General features: G+C 33.9%; 2 protein-coding genes across 5 annotated transcripts; one reads left to right on the forward strand and one right to left on the reverse strand.

Moving 5' to 3' along the window:
- Nucleotides 1-2,110: 2,110 nt before the first annotated feature.
- On the forward strand, nucleotides 2,111-12,725 carry LOC147291689 (uncharacterized). 4 transcript variants are annotated; one of them, XM_086234907.1, is made up of 12 exons: nucleotides 2,111-2,248; nucleotides 3,415-3,516; nucleotides 3,629-3,772; nucleotides 5,090-5,986; nucleotides 6,182-6,275; nucleotides 6,410-6,483; nucleotides 7,378-8,479; nucleotides 8,575-8,858; nucleotides 10,734-10,840; nucleotides 11,343-11,490; nucleotides 12,042-12,194; nucleotides 12,390-12,725. In XM_086234907.1, the coding sequence occupies exons 1-12, from the start codon at nucleotides 2,198-2,200 to the stop codon at nucleotides 12,519-12,521; spliced, it is 3,288 nt and encodes a 1,095-aa protein (XP_086091033.1). In that variant the 5' UTR covers nucleotides 2,111-2,197; the 3' UTR covers nucleotides 12,522-12,725. The 4 variants fall into 4 exon arrangements, with proteins under 4 accessions (XP_086091033.1, XP_086091034.1, XP_086091035.1 ...); XM_086234908.1 differs by having other exon boundaries at nucleotides 6,194-6,275; XM_086234909.1 differs by having other exon boundaries at nucleotides 3,415-3,504.
- A 333-nt stretch (nucleotides 12,726-13,058) lies between these two features.
- Nucleotides 13,059-19,023, reverse strand: LOC147291690 (monooxygenase 1-like). Its single transcript, XM_086234911.1, has 6 exons — nucleotides 18,856-19,023; nucleotides 17,654-17,800; nucleotides 17,415-17,465; nucleotides 15,864-16,032; nucleotides 14,637-14,865; nucleotides 13,059-13,927 (listed from the first exon to the last, which is right to left on the reverse strand). The coding sequence occupies exons 1-6, from the start codon at nucleotides 18,936-18,938 to the stop codon at nucleotides 13,398-13,400; spliced, it is 1,209 nt and encodes a 402-aa protein (XP_086091037.1). The 5' UTR covers nucleotides 18,939-19,023; the 3' UTR covers nucleotides 13,059-13,397.
- Nucleotides 19,024-20,631: the final 1,608 nt, after the last annotated feature.

A 20,631-nucleotide genomic window follows, 5' to 3' on the forward strand; every position in this document is an offset into this window, starting at 1 on the left:
AAAATCTGGGGTGCTATAGTCAGAGTCCTTAATTTTCCAAATTAGAAGTCTTTGGAGCAAACTGATATAAGTATGCAATAGTCTGGGAAGCAAAATGACATTAATCTTTATACATATATAAATTAAGTCTAGCCATTTATTTTAAGTGGGCAGGCAAAAGCAATTGTAGGTAGGGCGATTTCTACACATGATGTCGGCCTAAATTGAGGTTTTCTCATCAATGGGTCCTGCCAGGACTTGGTTTTTAGACAAGAAAAGTGGGTTGAAGTCCGATCGAAATATGAAGCTTAAGAGAAGGCCAAGTAAAATAAAATTGTCGGCCGAGTACATAGAGTGAACGGCCCAATAAAAGCATTTTGATCGACTTCACCAATTTTAGTTCGATAGAATAAATTCCGATCAACTTGGTAAAATTTTCTTCCACTCAAATTTATTTCAATCAATGTCCTGGGTATCAAATAAATTATGATCGACAATTAAAAGAGACAAGCGGCCCAATAAAAATAAATTTCGATCAATTTTAAGTTGATCGACTTTGTCTTAGTCCGATCAATTTTTAGAAAAGTTGGCCGACATCACGGCCATGTTCCAATTGACTTTTTGTAATTTCGATTGGATTGGTTAAAATCTCTTCCAATCAACTTTAGATCAAATAAATTTCGATCGACTTTTGAGATAGGGATGGAAAATTTCTTCCAAGAAATGGCTCATCGCCTAGGATTTTATCCTAACCCCAATAAATAGATGCATTCGAATTTCGAGAGAGAAGAAACACACATTCAGCATTAAACACACAAGCTCCCAAGTCTCAAGAATATATTACTCAAAGTTCTTTTGCTTTCATATTTTCTTTGGTGCTTCCGTTCGAAGTACTTTTAGGTTTTCAATAGTTCTTAGTTTTAAGTTTCATTAGGTTTGTAGCTTTGTCATCATCCTTTCAAATAGACCTGACAAACGAGTTGTGTTTTACGGTTCGGGTCAAAATCGATATGGCTCATTAGTGCTAACAGGTTCACCTGACACAACCCGACAACGTTTGGGTGGTAAAAACCCCAACTTTATATGAACGAAAATTATAGGGTATAACGTACTGACTCGACCCGTTTCACCCGAAAAAAACCTAATATATTTTTTAAGCAAAACTATAATTATTTTAATAAGATTTCATTAAACAAAAGAAGAACAGAAAGACGATTGATGGAGAGGAGAGACCGAGAGACACGATGAAGAGGAGAGACCGAGAGTGGTGCTGTAGAGGAGAGACATGATGGAGTAGAGAGAGACAATCGATGGAGAGGAGAGACCGAGAGAGACGATTGATGGAGGTGGTAGCCCAAGAGAGAGCCAGAGAGGTGGAGGCGCATTTTTGGTTTTGAGAGTGAAATGAAGCTCAGTTTTTTATTAGGTTAGGGTGTGGGTGTGTGGAATGTGATTACATTCGGTACCACCTCCCCGTCACCCAGCAGCACCACCTCCCCGGCACCACTCTCTCTTTTCCCTCAACACAGCACTGGTTCGCCGAAACCGTTAGTTTCGTTCTGCAAACAGTCACTGAACAACCGGAAAATGTTATGCGGATTACTGCCGAACAAAATTGACCGTTGCGGAAGACCTATGACGGGGAATGGGGTGTTGCACTGAGAAAAGAGAGAGAGAGAGAGGAGGGTGGTGCTGCATGCGGGGAGGAGATAGAGAGAGAGAAGGGTGGCGCTGAATACGGGGAGGAGAGAGAGGGAGATGAGGGTGGTGTTGCGGGGAGAAGAGATAAAGAGTGAGGGTGGTGCTGCGCTGGGAGGAGAGAGAGAAGGAGGGAGGTGGTCGGGTGAAGGGGGATGGTCGGGTGAAGGGGGAGAGGTTGAGTGGGTCGGGTGAAAGGAGGGGAGGGTGGGAGGTGGTCCGGTGAAGGGGTGTGGGTCATGTGAAGGGGTGTGTTTTTTTTTTTTTTGGTTTGTCAAAGTTGATGGGGTGTATAAGAATTGTCCTTTAATATCTTTTCCGTTTGTATCAATTAAGTAAATTCAAAATTTAAATTTTGGAAGTGTGAAAAAAAAAAAGTATGCAAATAAATAGAGCACTCAAAATCAATCACTCCAAACCTCCAAGCTATAGTGTCGTTTTGGCGCCAAGGATCCCCTTTTTATATAAAGCTTGGTCAAGGTAGTGGCGCGGGAGCACAGGCGCAAGCAGAGCAACAATCATGTCTCATCCCATCGACAACTTAGGGTTTCGTCCTCCTCAGTTCTCCGAGGTGCCTCTTTCAACCTCTCTTTTGCTAGTATTATTATATACTTCACCATTTGTTGGGTTGCTGAGAAAGGTGGAAGAAAATAATGGAGTAATCCTTCCCCTCTTCTTTATTGTTTTTTTATAAATTATTTTTGAAAAAGGTAGAGAGGAAAGGGGAAAATTTTGAAATCGATTAGTTGATTTAGGGTCGTTTAAGTGGAGCCTTTTAGGTCTTCCGTGAACTAAGTAATGGAAAATCTGACATTTATACTTTGATTCGTTTCTTTTCCTTGGTTTTCCCGTCAATCAAATGAATTGGGTACAATTTGATTTTTGATTTTAGAACAAATGAGATAAATTTTTGGCTTAATTGAGATGAAAAATGTTGTACAACGTCAAAACCCAATATGAGGATAACTTTTAATTACTATTTCTCTAATTATTTATTCTTTTTGATGAATGAGTGGTCTTACTGAGTTTTCCCATTTTTGTGATTTCTCTGCTGATTTATAATGTGAAAAGAGTTTTTTTTTTTTTTGGTATGTTGTTTAAGGTGTTGTGACTTGTGAGTAGGGATTTTGTGCTTAAAGTTTTTCTTTTTCTTTATTTCTTTTATGTGAATAAAGCTGTTTGTATAAAGTATATTACAATTAAAGAGAATTAGATTGATGGCCTGACTAGGTCATTGGAATTGGGAGTCATTCCATGCCACTAAGCTTCCACCTTGCTCTGTATTTTGAAGGGGTAGTTGTATTTGCATCAACCCTTCTACTCATCACACATCTCCAATTATAAAATACTTAGTTTGCCTTATTTATCTAATTTAAATAAAAATAAAAAAGAAGTTTTCCTCTCTTCCCTCCGAAAAAGTCTTCCCTACAAATGTTGTATACAATTTGTCTCTCAAATCCAATCTCTCACATGGTAGTCACATGAACACTTCTATATGCATCCCTCACATGCTACTGAGGGGGTGTGATGAACAAAAACAGGATGCAAATAGAAGCACCAAATTTGAAGGCAGATAAAAGAGATAGAAGGATGAAAAAAATGCTTTCTAGTGAAGTTCCTTCTATGTGCATGATACTAAAATGAGAATGTCTAAATTGCATAATAGAAATGTCAAATGTTATTGTGTATAATGATAACATTAATCAATTGTGATGTTTAATTATCTGCTAATTGCAGGATTTAGCTTGGATGCCTGGTTGGCTTCAGCAGCATCAAATAGAACAATTTGATGAGTGTATAAACAAACTTAAGGTTACAAACTTAGAGGTAGCATCCAAGGTTGAAACTAGGCCTATCCCAACCACATTCTAACATTTTACTGTTTTTCCTAAAGCAAAGAGGCAGGTGGTTAAACTGTTTGCTAATGTGTCTTCTTTATTGCGTTGGGTAGGATTTGAAATTTCTTCAAGGAAACACTACTGAAGGAAAAGATGCTAATCTTTTGTCAAGTGAAGAAGGTAGATACAACAGATATAATTTATTCTTATCTGGGGAAGACAGTTCACCAGTTGGTTTTGCTTCGTCTCCTGGAAATGTAAGCTCTTAAGCATGCTAGCCAAAACATGATTTTAGTTTTTTTCCTATTCAAACGAATGAAACTTTTGATTTAAATTTTTCTTTTTATCTTATTGATCAATAGATGATATTACTTTATGATATTACTTATGTTTAATAGATGATCAATAGAATAACTGTCGATGATATTTTTGATCAATAAGTTATTTGGGAAAAATATCATCTCTTGGTAGGTTTTTGTGCTAAATAGTCTTAAAGTAATATAGAAATTTTGGAACTATTTTATTTTTCTTATGTTGCTTACTGATTGTGAAATATATTAGAGTACTGCTAGGGATCCCAAATTTGTGTTCCAAAATTGGATCCCAAATTATGTGACGGTGTTTCACTGATTCATATTTGGGCCCACTTTGGGGCTCATTTATTTACAACAAATAAAATATCAACACGCATAATGACACATCATTTAGGATCCAAATGTGGTGCACAAATTTGGGATCCCTAACCATGTGCTACCAAATTACAAGTTGGTCTGTCTTTCTTTCAAGAAGTTAATGCTAATATTCTGATCTATTGACATATGCTTTGAAATCTGATGCGGACATCGTTGACAAGACATTTAAGGTTTACCAATGAAGAAGAGGAAAGAAAAGATCATCTAATTCAACTCTATCTTTGTGGTTGGATTAGTTTTCTGAACTGCTTGTTTCATGTGTTGTTTTTTTAGTTTTCTTATTTCAAGAAGGATTTGGTTTGATTTCCTATTTTATTTGGGATTGACTTTATTTTCCTATTTCTAGTTGGATTAGGATTTCTATCCTAGAATAGGTTTGCTTTCCTATTTTCAGTAGGGTTTGTAGTCTTTATAAGACCTCTTTGTACCTCTTGGAGGGCAGATTATTGAGTAATAAAGTTTTTCAGAATTAGATTTCCTGCGATGGGACTGTTTTTGGTGTGAAGCCAATCTTTGGTGTGAAACCAAGGCTGGGTGTGAAACCCCTGGAGTGATTCCAGTTATCTTTTGTTTCTGTTTGCTGTGTTTTGTTTCCTCTAGTTTATCTAAACCCTGCTGCCCAACCCCATTCTACATCAAAATCATGTTCTGGAAAATGTAATACAAAATTCATTGTTCTATTTCAATATACATAGAATTGAAAATAAAATCTCGCAATGAATAGGAAAGAATAAAATTTATTAAACCCAATAAAAACAAAATAGAAAGTAAATAAAATGGCCTAATTATTATTTTCTGTGCCTATGCCTAAAATAGGTACATAAGACACCACAATTCCTATCATATGCACTAATCTATAATCCTATCTCTATTATTGAATAGGTGGTTCATTTCCATCTTCATCTATCATCTAATGGATCTTCACAATGTAGCCCAACTCAACCTCTGGATGCTTCTCAAAATCATCTTGAATCCAATATAGTTGTGCCTGTGCAACTAATTGACATGTCAGTGGGTTCCAAAGTGAAGACTTGTTCTGAAATGGGCCTTAATGTTGGTGGGATAAATTTGCTACCTCTAAATTCCACTCAGAAACTGGTGGAGAATACTAGTCAACAATGTCTGTCCAATAAAAAGATATCAGTGAGGCCTTTTGGAGAAAGATATAACACCAGGTACCTCAAAGCTACTGATATCGCCGATGCAATTGAACTCTCCATTGCAGCATCTGAAGCATTGGTTATACATGAAGTAGTGAGGAGTGGGTTGGCTTCAGAAGCATTGCCAACAGAAGTGGTACTTGAAGCTGCCCTTCGGGTAAAGAAAGCACGGATGGAGTGGTTAGAAGGTGCTTTAAATAGCCCAGCTGAGGAAATTGACCAAAGTGATTCTCTTTCAGACTTGGATGATTTCACCATGGCTGATGTGTGTGAAGATGTAGGACTGACTCAGAGTATTCCTCCTCATGAGTGTGCTTGTGACTCAGATATTTCTCAAGTGAAAGAGACTCCTGTCTCTGAAAATCAGTACGAGTGTGTAAATCTATCTGATGCTGTAGAGTTCAGGGCTCAACAAAATGAATTTGACGATATGTCTGTGCAGAAACAGCTAGGAGAGAATTTGATAATGGATATCAGATCAAGAGAGGACTTGCCTCCAGAATCTGTCAATTGTGAGAGGGAAGAGTTTGATAAGCCTGTTCTGGGTTCAAATATTTGCAGTGTGGCCAGATATGATTCCTTAGCTCTGAAATATTCAGATGTTTTAACTAAGAAACAGGTAAAAGTCATATTCACCTTCTCTCCCATACTCACCTTACCTATTATAGCAAAAAGGGCATATAATGGAAATTTCTTTTACCTCACAATTAGTTTGTGATATGATTCTTTAATATGGTAAAGATTAACTGCGGCCTACATGTAGGACTTCTTATACCTGTCCAGTTGGTACTTAATTCTGAATTAATTGTGCAAGTTTGACTTCCAGACAGTTGGCCCTAGTATGGTGGATATAACTTCATCTCAGCCTCGAAATAAATTAAAATTTCCTCCACCTGCTTGGAATTCAGGTAAAGATTAACTACAACATATCTTTTCCCATGCTCCTCCTTTCTCTTACTCTTAATTATGCATGCTTGTGTATTATTTATTTCTTATTTTTTTATTTGTTTGTATTCTTACTTAGTTTTTTTACGTCCTGTAGAAGGAGAAGATAGGGTAACTTACATAGCTTCAGACAGATTCAGGAGCCGATGGTTAGGTGGTTGGACAGGTCAAGTGTGTGCTCTATTCTGATTTATCTCACTTTGGTTTTAATTTTTCCATCTACCCTTAACCCAATATTAAGCTATTCTTCATAGAATTATGCTATGTCTTGGAAACATTCTTATGTAACCTATAAGATACAGAAAAACTTCAGAATACCTCAGAGAAAGCTTTAAATTTTGTCTCAGCCAGCATAATGGCATTTTTTAAAATTATAGGTCCATAAAATAAAGCCTAGAAAGCTAACCAGGATAATTTTCTAAGATCCTTTTTAAGTTGAAAGCCAGCTAAATTAATTTCATTGCTTTTGAGGCATCTAATTCTAAACGCTTGTGTAGTTGGAGAGGTCTGGTCTACCGCCTACTCTTGTTCAATGATTACATGAAATAGATAGTTAAATACCTTCTTATGAAATAGGTTTCCTTGACCTTATATCTACTTTTCCACTCTCCCCATCATCAATGTACATTCTGAATGTGCCATCTATTTTACATGCTTTTCTCCGGATCAAATATTTTTTAGCAGTTAAACCTCCTTTAGTTATGAGGCTTCCCTTCACCACTTTTTCTTCTTTTACATGTCCAACTTCTTTTAAATTTTTTTTTTTTTTTTTTTTTTAACATGAATAGCTTTTGTGTGCGTTGTGCCCTGCCTGATATTAACACTATTAAACTTACCACTATTAAACCACTACAGAAATCCCCTATAAGCATTCATCCAGGTTGCAACCTAACTATTTAATGTTATCTTCCTTGGTGAGGTTTTACATTATATCAGAGCATACTTACTATTTCAGTGCAACATTTATACGATCATTAACATCATTGTTATTGTAGTTTCCTTCTCTTGTTTTTGATGATCCTTTTTTTTTTTTGTCTTTTCCTCTCCAAATTTCTATTTTGGAAGGAAGTATCTGCTTCTGTACAGTTGAAACAAAATACTAAATGTATCCTGAAGTGTTTTGCTGGTGAGACAAGCTTTCTCTCAGAATCTGCAGATATTGCTCCAGACATGAACTCTTTTGTGCAAGTGCATGAAACCGAGTCACATAGAGCATCTGAGTCAAGCATACCCTTTGGTATTTTACATGACGAAGCTAATAAGGGGATATTGGTTTCTCAAGAGTTGGTGATATCTTCTAGCGTATCTTTGGTTGATCCCCTTTGTTCCGTTGTCCCGTGCAGTATTTCTTCCGAAAATGCCGGTCTTACATCAGCTCAGAATCAGAAGGATAATAAAAGTGATACTGAAGAATGCTTTAGATCCACGCCAGAACTTGGGGTGGAGAGTTCACGCAAATCCGCAGATCGAATTATTGAATTTCATCATGAGGATGGGCAAGCTATGCCAGAAATTAATGATGAGCGTTATCCAGTCACAGTTCGAAGGCAGTTGGTTTCACTAAAGACATATAGTACGCTTCCCCCAAACAATGTTTCCATTTTGGATGGGGCAAGCCTTTACCATAATCAGCCATTTGAACTAGAATGTGATCAGAGGCTGGTTCAGAATGCGGGCTACACCAGATCTTCTGAGAAAAGGTGTTTTAAAGAGTCCTTCCCTTTCAAGCCTGTATCCATGTCTTCTGCTGGAAGAGATAATGAGGTAAATGGTGAAACTACTACCTTAAATGGGAATCCAGTCGCAAAAATGGGAACTCAGAAGAGATATTATCATGAGACTGCAGGAGATGGGAATGAGTTAGAAGTTCAGGCATCGAAAAAGTGGAGGCAGCCTCTTAATTTAAATCATAGGGCATGCCGCCATATTCAGGCTTCTAAACCTATTTTGAACGATTCCACTTGGGATAAACATCCCAAACTGGCTTTGGTAACAGAAAATGTTGTGATAATTCAACAAAACAAGGACCTCCAAAGTATACAATCTGAATGCAAGGATTTCCATGACAGAGATGTTCCAGTGAAAAAGAGAGTTCGTTTCTCTGAAACAGAGATTCCAGTTCAGCAGAACAAGAACCTCCAAAAGCGAGATTCTTCAACCAAAAATTGTAAGCCATGGCTATTTATTCTCTATCATCCAATCTAAATTGCTAAACCTTATAAGTTGTTTTAATATATTATTTTGCTAAAACTTTAAATGTAGGCTCAACTGTTAGAGCAAGTAAAAAGCGGAAATATTCTAAGTTTCAAAGTCATGAGAAAAGTTGTCTTACAAATATTCACCTTAAGGCTGGGAAGAGATTGCTATTTCAAGGTATAGAGTTCCTGCTTACAGGATTTTCTAGTCAGAAGGAAAAGTCCATTGAAGGACAAATATGGAAACATGGTGGTATTGTTCTTTTTGACATTCCTTCTCCATATTCAAGGGCGAAGAGAAGCTTAAGATCTAATTGCTACCAGCTTCCTATTATTCTATGTTCGAAAAAGGTTGTTTTTATTTTATTTTATTATCCTATTATTCTATTATTCTGAAGTTTGACCAAAGTTATTGATATGTCTGAAAACAACCCTATTTGTTTTAGATCAATTGGGGTGACTGAAGAGTTACTTTGAACTTTTTGTTTTAATGTTGTCCAGTTTCTTTTCTGGTTTATATCTTCATGTTCTGCTTTAGTGTTTAAAATATATATATATATATATATATATATATATATACATCTAAAATGGTATGGTTTTTCATGTTACTGTCACCATGTGTTATAATTTATAATACAAATACTTTTTTTTTGTCATCTTTGTTCTTCTTTAATCTTCCCATTTCATTGTTTTGCTCTTTTGGAACTTCTAGGTACATAGTATTGCTAATTATAATATGTCAGAATCCTTTATCTTTGTTTTATAGAGATTCTTAGGCAGTACTTAGATTCACTTCATACATTTTCTTACAAGTCTGAATTTCAGTATCCACTGCATCAAAATATGTAGGTGACAAACCGATGATCATGAATTGTTATTATAGGTCCCAAGTTTCTTATATTATCTCTTTTAGCGGATACAGATGAACAAAATTTCAAGTGGATATTCTCTCTCTCTCTCTCTCTCTCTCTCTCTCTCTCTCTCTCTCTCTCTCTCTCTTTGTCTCTGTCTCTCTCTGCGTGCTTGATATGTCAGTCGGTTTCTGACTTGCTTTTGGTTTGATTGGTGAGGTTATTGTCATAGTTATCTCTCAAATAACTCATTCATTGATCTATCTAGGGAGAAATTTCTAAGATATTGGGATAACGAGCCAGATAACATTAATTATCTGTCTTCCTACTCGTAAATTCTACCAATACCAAGAAATAGTCAGAAATGACCCAGTCTCTTGCTTAACCACTTTAAGTACTACCTTCAGATTAGGTGGTAGTCTGGTACCTTCGTCATGGAGCTTTTTTAGTGAACTGAAAAAAATTCTTACATTTAAATAATCTTGTGAGGTAGTCATTTTATGATATATGCTCTACTTCCAGAATTTTTGTCTAGGAGGCATTATATTAATTGCTTCTTGTAGTTTATTACATCATGTTTATATTAGCCACTTCTAGATGCCATATATGGTAATCTTTAGGCTTGCTGACTGCAACTTTAGGCTGTACAATCATGACCAAGAAAAAGATATTTGATTCAAATAAATAAACGTACGGTATTCGAAATTGGTGTAGCTTATGCATGTCCGGTTTCTGATCCTGAAGATGTGGAAACCTTTTTTTTTTTTTTTCCTTCATTTTTATTTAAGCTACGATCCGTTGAACATGGAAACTAATGAGATGATGACATTTTAGATTTGAAGATAATATATGAAGGGATTCCAATTTTATGTGGTTTCTGGGTGTGATTTTCATAAGGATGATAGGATAATACTTTGAATGAATAATTTCATGTTACATTATCTTATATGACATAAATTGTAACATTTAACTAATATATTATTGCAGCAATGCATTTTGTAGTGCTCTGGAACCATCTTACCTATTTTGCATCATAAGCTATAATAATGATAATAATAATGATTAAGTATGATCCCTCTAAAATGGGAATGCACAAAGGATATTGTTGCAAATTTTGAGTTTGCCAATTAGTGAAATTTAATGTTGTTTAATTCAATTTTTGCAAATATTTTATTGTTTTAGTAAATTTTATTTTGTGATAAGTGGTATGGCTTTCTCCAAAAGATTCAGTGGTTGTGGGTGAGTTATGGAAATAGTGTCCAGGAAACACTGCACTGTACCACCCTGTTTATGTATTGTTTTGTGATAACCGCAACAAGGTTTTATGTTGGGATGCAGTTTTCTACTCTAACATGTCATTTCTTGTTCATTGCAGCTACAAACCACCAAGTTTTTGTATGGGTGTGCAGTGAATGCTTTAATGTTAAAAGTTGATTGGCTTTATAATTCAATTTCAGCGGGTTATATTGTACAACCTGAGAAGTAAGTGGTGAATTTTGCTTGGACTTTTACCTTCTGTTCAGTGGTTGGGATGGGTTACAGTTTAGATCCTTGAAGGATTGGTGGATATATCCTTTGTGTGCATTTTCACACTACTATGGTTCATGATTTCTAACCAGTGTATTTGTCATGTTAAAGACGCACACAATCCTCCAAACCTCCCGGAACCTGAGCTCTAGCCCATACTTATTTTCTAATTCCTCTGAAGTTTTTACAACAAATTTGGTTTTATTGTGGTTAATAATAAGTTTATCACAACTGATTGTACCCATGCGATACTGATTTTTGTTCTACTTATTCTTAGTATAATGCATTATACATGCACATGCAATAAGATTTGCTAGGAGCCTTGTTCTTTTATGATATAACAATATATTCCATAGGCACTCTTTTGTCAGGGGATTAACCTTTTTTGCTCATTTTTTATGTACCTGAATGTGTTTCTCTTCTATGGTTCATGATTCTAAATCAATATCTTTGTTAGATACTTGATTCTATCAAATCGAGTAAATGCAGAGCATATTAGCATTGGGAAGCCATTTCGTCACAACCGTAATTATGTCTTTGAGAGAGTGGGAATCATGCTTCATGGGAAGCACAATTTCTGCAGCAAATTGGCAAAAATAGTTAAGGTACAGATCACCGCCTGCTGTTATAACCTTATTTTGTCCTGAAAACTTGAATATCTCATCTTGGTTAGTTTAGTTTCATTAATAAGTTCTCTCTCGCCAGTTGTCATCTGCTCCTGCTAGTTCATTTATGCTTACAGCGAATTATTTTGGTCACTCATTAATACGGGTTTGTAAGTGATCATATGACAAAAAAATTTAACGCCCCCCCCCCCTCTCTCTCTCTCTCTCAAACACACACTTTAATGTAGAATGAATGCCATATCTCCTGCTGTCAAAATAATGTTGTCATTCTTGGCAGAAACTAAATTCGTTATCATACCATGAATTTTGGTCATGGCACCCACCTCACTCCATAGTCTCACTAAATCATTAATAATTTTTTATGAGTCTCCAATTGGACCATAATCACTGGTTGTATGTTGTTATTTTTCTTTTCCTCGGAAACAATTCACATGTAGACTTTTGTGATCTTATCTCTTGCCACTTGACCTCTTACGAAGAATGATTTACTGTAGCCCAATTTATTCTGTTTTTGTTTCTGGGTTGTGCAGCATGGAGGTGGGAAGGTCTTCAAAACCCTCCAGTGGTTAGTCCACAGTTTGGACAAAGAGAAGATTTCTTTGGGAGCTATTGTTGCTGAGGATGTAAGTAGGACATCACGTCACTTGAGGCACTGTGCTTCTGAGCAAAAGATACCAATGATGGTCAGTAATTCTTAATTTCTTTAGAATTAAATTGCATTACTGGTTAGGACTTGTATATCAAGCTCAAGAGTGATCAACATCTTAAAAGAGAAGATGAGACAAGTCTCTTGCTTTCACAAGAACATGCTCAGATGTTCTCCATCCTATAATTTTGAACTTCAACCCTTTCTGAAATGAGTTGATCACTTGTTGCAGCCAGCAAGCTGGATCATAAAAAGCTTGCATTTAGGAAAGCTCCTTCCAGTTTCAGATAGAGGTGGTTCCTCTTTTCCAGCATTTAAGATTCCAGCGGTCCCAGTTTCCACAGAAATGAATGAAGATGCATAAAATCAACTGCTTCTGCAACAGCATAGCTGGTAAATCTGTTGTATGCAATGGTTATATATTGGTTACTTATGGTGAGTTAAATCTGCTTTTGGCCAATTCGATTTAATTTAGGATACTACAGCTAAAAATGAATATAAATTGGGTAATTTTATTTGCACCCAAAATTTTACTCATCACATCAAGAAGATTCTATTTTTTTTTTTTTTTTTGTTAAGGAGAAACCAAATGTTGTCTAATGTATTACATGCAGTATCAATACTTAAAGATAACATACATGAGCCACAACATAAAGCTATCAATTAATGCATCAATGATAACAAAAGTTGAATATATAAATTTCCAAAAGACTCATCAATCCAATACAACAGCAACAAACAAGTAGATATTAATTCATTAGTGACATTTAGGGGAGGCAAAAGCACAAAGTTCTCAAAAGATTTTTCATATTTACATGTTCAAAATAATGTCATCAAAATCTTAAAGAGTGTAAAAAAACAAAGGGAAAAAAATAAATTAAACATATAACCTTGCTAGTAATATTAGTAAAATAATCATAAGGATGTATATATTTAAGGAAAGAAGAATTCATGTATGTGCAATACCATTATTCATATGTTCAACCACTAGCAAGTTTATATACAAAAATATTGTGTTTAAATACTGAAGAACATAAATAAACCACTTCAAAATAGAAACCTTATGAACACCTTTAATTAATTAATTCCTAAACCATAGCCATGGCATTTCAGCGAAGAATTTTTGTATGTGGCTCACATGGGACTTTCCTCTCACAACACACGATATAAAAGTGAGTCTTGCATACATATTGCAAGAAACAAGTTATATGCAACAATCACATACAATAACTTTTTTATTTTAGAGACTACCACAGTCATACCGAGTGTGACCATGTGAGTCATTAAATAGGATCACCATGAACACAATGCATATGAATTTCACAAACCCTGATGAAGTCTCAAGCACTTTTCCAATTAGGTATGTCTGAAAACACAGCCAAAAAGCTCTCATCTTTCGCTCTTTCAAGTACTCATCAATTGCTCCCTCTGCCATATTCATTTTGATTATTCCTCTTCCACTCGAATCAATGAGAGTGAGCTTTTGGGCTAAGCATCTGGCAAGCACCACTGCGTCTTCCAGAGCGGCCGAGCCACCTTGAGCAAGGAATGGTGCCATTGCATGCATGGCATCTCCGGCCAGTGTCACTGTCCCTACACGACAACGATGTCGTAGTATGTCCCAAGGTGAATGATACCTCAAGTACTCTGTGAGATGTAAAGAATCTAGATTGCAATTCTTTATCATCTCTGTGGTGCTTGTAGGGAAGCCCGTCACTGATTCCGCTGCTAAGTTCCCAATTAACTTTTGACTCTTGGAGACCACTGAATCTAATAGGCAGAAGGAAGGATAGAGAAGATAAATTAAAAAAAAAAAAAAAGCACAATTTTACTATGAATAAATTCACATATATAATATATACTAGATTCATCTACACACACGATGCGTGGGAGATAAGCTGGAAGTTATATGTAAGGAAGTTTATTATAGCATAAAGAATGTGAGTTTTATCGGATGAAACTGGATAAGTTAGGAGTGGGATATGGGTGTAAATGAGCCGAGTCAAGTTGAATACCAAGATGCTCAAACTCGGCTCGTATAATATTGATCGAATGAAGCTTGAAGAGCTATGTTAGCTTGTCTCGTTTGTGCTTTTTTTTCAAGCTCAAACTCGACTCGACTCGTTTGTGGAACGAGCTTGTCGAGTTTATGCTTAACTAAGCTCAACTTGTTTTTAATTGAGCTTGAGCTTATATATGTTTGACTTAGCTTGGCTTGTTTTTTAAACAATCTCGAGCTTATATAAAGAAGTTTCAACTCGATAAGAGATGTGGTCAAAATGTAATATGTAGGTTAAATTAAACTCGTTTAATTTTGTTCAATAAATTATGTGATTAATAAATGTGATAAGTTTTTATTATACAATCTTTTTGGTCCAAATATTCTTGTTTGTATATAAATTAACTAGACTTGAACAACCATGTTAGATAGTAGTGGCCCTATATGCATTGTGTTGACAGAATGAGACACTGAAATTACCTCGAGAAGTAAATTTTCGAGTCATGAACCAATAAACCCGATTGTTGGTCATCGGCAGTCGTCCCACTTGAACATCATCCTTTGCTATTAAACTGAACACACTGCCGAATTCGTGACCATTTGGATAGTTTGTGAACCCTCTTACAACACTTATGCTGAAAATATTTGTAGCCTTCACCCCCATGATATTTGATATGACAGAGTTCACTCCATCGCATCCAATCACAACCTGTAGCCACATTCATTTTGCAACAATTGCCAAAAAATTGTAGTTCATAATGGTTAGTTTGAGGATAATTTTCTTGCACTGTTAAATGCAATTCATGATTAAAAAAAAAAAAAACAAATTCATTCTACATTGTTGACACGAATTGAGTGACAATGAAAAAGGTTGTTTTAAAAAATAAAAAAGCTTGCGAATTTGTATGAGACTTCATTCTAATATTTAGTATGCACACTTTTGGAAAGTCTCATGTTTAGAATATGAAATGGATGAGCTCCTATAGGTTTTGCATCCTCATTCCATGTAGAAAGGCATTAATTATGATCTTTTATGATCGAATTATCCCAGTTATAAATTTAAAAGACCAGCTCTAAATTGCAGAGGCCGCCTTTGGTATAGAGTCGAAATGTGAAAGGAATGCAGCATGTGAGTGAGTGTTCAAAACTCACTAACATCCCTATTGGAGAAAAATTCTTAAATTGCAAGCATGAATAGTATTTAAATGTGATGTAATTTTTTTAAATTTAATGAATTAGAGTGCTATTTGAAAATAAAATTATATATATATATATATATATATATATAATGATTCTTGTTATTACACAAACCACAAGCTGGTATGAGAGCTGTACTAAAAAAAAGTTGGTATGAGAGAAAAAGTTATTTCCTCATGATTTTCAACAGCTAGTACATGTCCAAACAATGTACTCAAAATCATTCATTTAATTTTCATCTCCTGGAATGTGCATATGAATGAAATTTCCAAAGAACTCATACCGCGAAACAAAGGTTATCTACAATTGAAGATGGTAAGCAAAATTGCTTTAAGTGTTTTCAAGAAAATAAAAGGTGCTACTCAGTACGAATTAATAATTCACTATTATTAAAATCATTCTTTTTATCCCCCATCAAAATAAGCTTAATTAATTGGTTTTCTTGCCTTACAAAAAAAAAAAAAAAATCAACTTAAGAAATTGGGAAATCACAACAATAGGGTACTGTACCTTGGGGTTCAAAACGCTTCCATCTTGAAGTTGAAGGAGTGGGGAAGAAGTTATGGGATCCAACTTAATAGAGAGTACTTCGCACCCAAGACGTATAGTGTTTTGTGGTAAATTATCAGCCAATGCATCAACGAGATCTGTCCTTTTCAGACATCTTAATTCTTCTTTCCTGTAAAAGAGCTTACTGTTTGAGATGTCACGATTTCACAAAATTGTCATCATCTAGCTGCAATATGTCAATCTTTGTGTTCATAATTGCACTATATAAGTTTTTTAGGTTTGAGCTTTGTTCCAACATATAGGGTTGAGTATTCATAATTGTTCAGACTCTTAACAATTATCATATCATGTTTATTTGACCTTAGTTGGCTAAAAAAAGTTCGAACAAAAATATCAAGAAGACTTATACTGGCACATAGTTTACTTTTTTTTTTTTTTTCACATTTTAATCGTTCAACTTTTTCTTGCATTGGAATAAAACAAATAAATTTAAACAAATTAATCATATAATTTTTACTTGGTATCAAAGAAAATAATTCACATGTAAGATCTAATAATCACACATACTCTAATGTCAATTAATATAATTAAGTTGTCTAGGTATATTCAAGTCATGTCATATGTGAAGAGACATGTTGAGAGTTTTACACATATAATGTAATAAATTTCTCCATCTATATTGCCAAATGAAATTGGATGCTTTAACTAACCAACTTAACAAATTGTACGTACATGAGATCAAGTTTATAGGAAAAGTGGAAAATCCCCCTAACAGAGTTTGCTTTTTGAATTTAGTGCAATGATATTTGTACTGACTTTCTTTTTCCAAACTCATGTGCGTCTTGATATGCAGACCACACCATTGTATTTAGAAAATAACATATTATAGAGCCAATATATAACTGCCATGTAAGTTGAAGAAAACAACTAAGAAAAATTTGGCTAAACAACAGTGTCTTTTTATATTTTGTTTATTTTGAATGTTTAGCTTCATTATTTCCCCTCAAACGTAAACTCATATATAGATCTAGCAAAATTCTACACAACGTGTTAACATGACATGATTTTACACAAAAAATTAAATGTTTGGGTTGAAACTTATCATATCGTGTTGAAATTGTGTAGGACGGTTAGCCACGCGTGAAGTTAACGGGTCATTTTTGTGTCAAACCAAAAAACCTGTGTTAGACCCAGGCATGTTTGTAATTTAGTAGTTTTTTGATTTATTCATTTGTTTTTTAGTTAAAAAATTATAGTTTATTAATTTTTTCAATGCCTGAAATGGTTGTTTATATATTAAATGAGTATGATGGGTTGAAACAAGTTAAACAATATTCAATTATGTCAATATATAGTAGCGTTAACTAGTTAAATGAGTCGTGTTGTATTCACCCATTAATTTAACGAGTTGTATTTGAATTGAGTAATTTGTCACATGCAACCCGTCACATGCAACCGCACAAAAAGGTGATCCGTTTCCAGGGCCATATATATTTTCAAAAACTTTAAACATAAAGATAGAAGTCCAAAAACGATGGCTTAAGAACTCACCCAACAGGAATTTCTTCCTGTTTGCCATTATTAAGCGAATCAAATTGTCCCCTGAAAATAAAGAAAAAAAACTGTTAAATCATATAGAAGATAGTAAAACATGCGTCTTGTGTACGTTATTATTAAAGTATAATTTGAGAGAGTTAAAAAAGATAAAATTTGAAACTGAGAGTTAAAAAAGTAATTTTGGTATTAAAAGAGATTATTTTACAAAATTTCTCAAAGTTAGTTTTACATACGAAAGTATAGGAATAGCAGTTTGTCTAAGGCGTGAGGCAACACCAAGCTGACCAAGTGCATGCCAGCCATTTGGATGCACAATGATAGCTGCTCCTGTGGCTCGCAATTTCTTTGACTTTTCCAGGACCACGCTTCTAAGCCCCTTCCTGCATATATTGTCAAAGTCAAATAATTTCAAGCATCGATCACCTCCCTAAAAATATCTATCACAACATGAATAGTCTTAACAAGAAAAGTTAATTAATTAATTAACAAAAGGTTATGTCTGTAATATTGGAGATGTACCCAATTTGAATTTTCTTTTCTCAAATAAAATATCTACGAAAAACAACCAAGATCAATAAAACAAAATCCAGAAAAACGGATGGGAAATGAGAAAGATCAAGAAGGACAGAAGATAACAGATAAAAATACAACTAGAAAGTTTTGAAGATTTTTTTTTTTTTTTTTTTTTTTCAAAAGAAAGGTAGGAAAAATACAGTTACAAATTATTTGAATTTTTTTAGTTTTCAATTTATATTTTTATATTATTAATCTAGATATTTTCTCCCTTTTATTTCAACTCTTATGAATTTGTTTCTCTCTTTCCTCAACATACTTGATTTCAATTGAAATTTCAAGAAACGAAAAACAAAAAGTACCAAACAGGCTATAAAATTTTGAGTAATTTTTTTCTTAATTTTTTTGAAAATATAAAAGAGATATATTTCCTAAATGTAGGAAAACGTTGAAGATTTTTTTTTTTCAGTAGAAAAATACAACTATAAACTATTTGATTTTTTTTACTTTTTTACTTTATACATAAGTTATTCTCTATATCTTCTCTTTCTACTCATCTCTTCATTCTTTATTTTCAGTTAAAAAATTACAAGAAATGAAATATAGAAAGGTTTTTTTAATTTTTTTTTAAGCCTAGAACTAAAAATGTCCTGATAATCAGACTCACACACTATATGCGATGATAGTAAATTTTTTTTTTTCTGCAAAAAAAAAAATTAAAGAAATTCTTTTCCCCATAAAAACTAATTGGTAATCTCAAATTATTTCTAGTGATAAAAATTAAAAAAATAATAATAATATAAAGTCAATGCCTAATAAATTGCAAACTTAGGAAAACCACTACAAATATTCGAAAATAGCATATCTAGACAGTTTTATGAACAAAGCACACAAAGAGAGGAGGAGGAGTAAGAGTAAAAACCTGTGAAGAGCAAGAGCAGTGGAAAGGCCGCATATCCCACCACCCACAATTACAATGCTATCTCTTATATCCTCTATCTCCATATCTTACTTTTATCTTCAGTTTTCTCTTCCTTCCTGGACCTCTAAGTTTTAGTGCTAGGAGTGATGGGGTAGCTCCTTCTATCTAGTCTCTGTCTGCATCGAAAATAGCTCCCTTATCACCTTTCATTCTTTTTTTTCGTTTCTTATGTCGTCACCTATTTTGCTGTACCGACGCTGGCCATATATGGGCCTTTCTTCTGTTTGTTTGCTTTGCCTTGTTGGGCTTTAATCAATCACCTTTGACCAAAAAAAAAAAAAATCTTCAGTTTTCTCTTATGTTTCTTCTTCGTTAATATTGAACTAAAAATTGTTTGTTTTGTAAATTAATATTTCAAATTAAATACAAATTTCTTTCAGATTTTAGGTTAGAAACCGTTTTGCAATATTTATTAGTTGGCACCTTTTGCATCTTTCTTAATTGGGAAAAAAAACAATTTTGGCCCCTGTGTTTTATCCTAAAAACCTATTTGGTTCATGTGGTTTCAAAATTTCACATTTGGTCCTTACGTTTATATATATATATAATTATATATTGTTTGAAATTTTAGGACATTTTATAATCAACTTTATATTTTTTCTCAAAATAAAACTAAAGGAAATTATAGATTTGGTTCACTTATTTTATGCCTAGTTCAATTTTTGTCCACGATCTTTTTTAATTCTGTTTTGGTTCACTAATTGTTTTATTTATTCAATAAAGGTCCAGATTTGTGACTTTAAATCTTTTGGGTTATGTTTTCTTCAATTATAATTGAAGTATAAGTTATATTTCATCATTTCTTAGTCATAAAAACAAATTTGGAGTATTAGAATCTAAGAGAATTGAGATTGGGTGAAGTTTGAAAAATTAACAGTTTCGGGTACCTTACTTTGGGGTCAATTATCTTGAGTTTTAGAACTCCAATTTCAATGATCTTTATATGGTTGTAAAGAAGAAATGCATAGCTTTAAAACAAGTATATGTTTGCTGAATTTGGATGAGATTTGATAGGATAAAAGGTAGGCGAAATTTGAGAAAACAAATATGGACTTTTATTGAACAAGTGGAATAATTAGTAGACCAAAACAAAACTTAAAAAAGATTGTGGACCAAAATTGAACTAGGTATAAAATAACTGGACTAAATCTGTAATTTCCTCTTAAAACTAATAACTTATTTAGATTCACAAGTTTTACTAAAAAAATGACAAAAAATCTTATATGCAACCTTCAATTTGATTTTTAAACAAAAATTGAAATTTTGAGTTTGAGTTTGTTAAAATTGTCCTCATATGGGACTAAAAACGTTTTTTCCCTTCTTAATTGTATTAACTCTGATTTAATTGAATTGAAAGTAAGTAATTCTACGGCTCTTTTAACTGAACAGGCCAATAATTAAACTGAAAGTTTAAGTCAAAATATATGTAATTACCAAGAAAAGTTCATTTCTCTTACTTATGATTAATGAATGTGAAAAGGCGTTGTATGCAATAAGTGTAATTTAATTATCCCGAAATTGACGGAATTTTCACGATGACCACGATACTGTTAAAATAAATCACGATAAAAAATTAATTTCCTCAGTTTTAAAATGGGCATTCTCAAGTTATTTCTATTAATTACAAACAATTTAAAACAAAATTATAATCAATGCCTAATAATAATTTAAAACTAAGGAAAACTAAAAGAGAAAGAAATTGGTGTGAGAGTGAAC

Source organism: Dryas octopetala, chromosome 3 (assembly GCF_963921425.1).
Source record: "Dryas octopetala chromosome 3, drDryOcto1.1, whole genome shotgun sequence".
NCBI classification, from domain to species: domain Eukaryota; kingdom Viridiplantae; phylum Streptophyta; class Magnoliopsida; order Rosales; family Rosaceae; genus Dryas; species Dryas octopetala.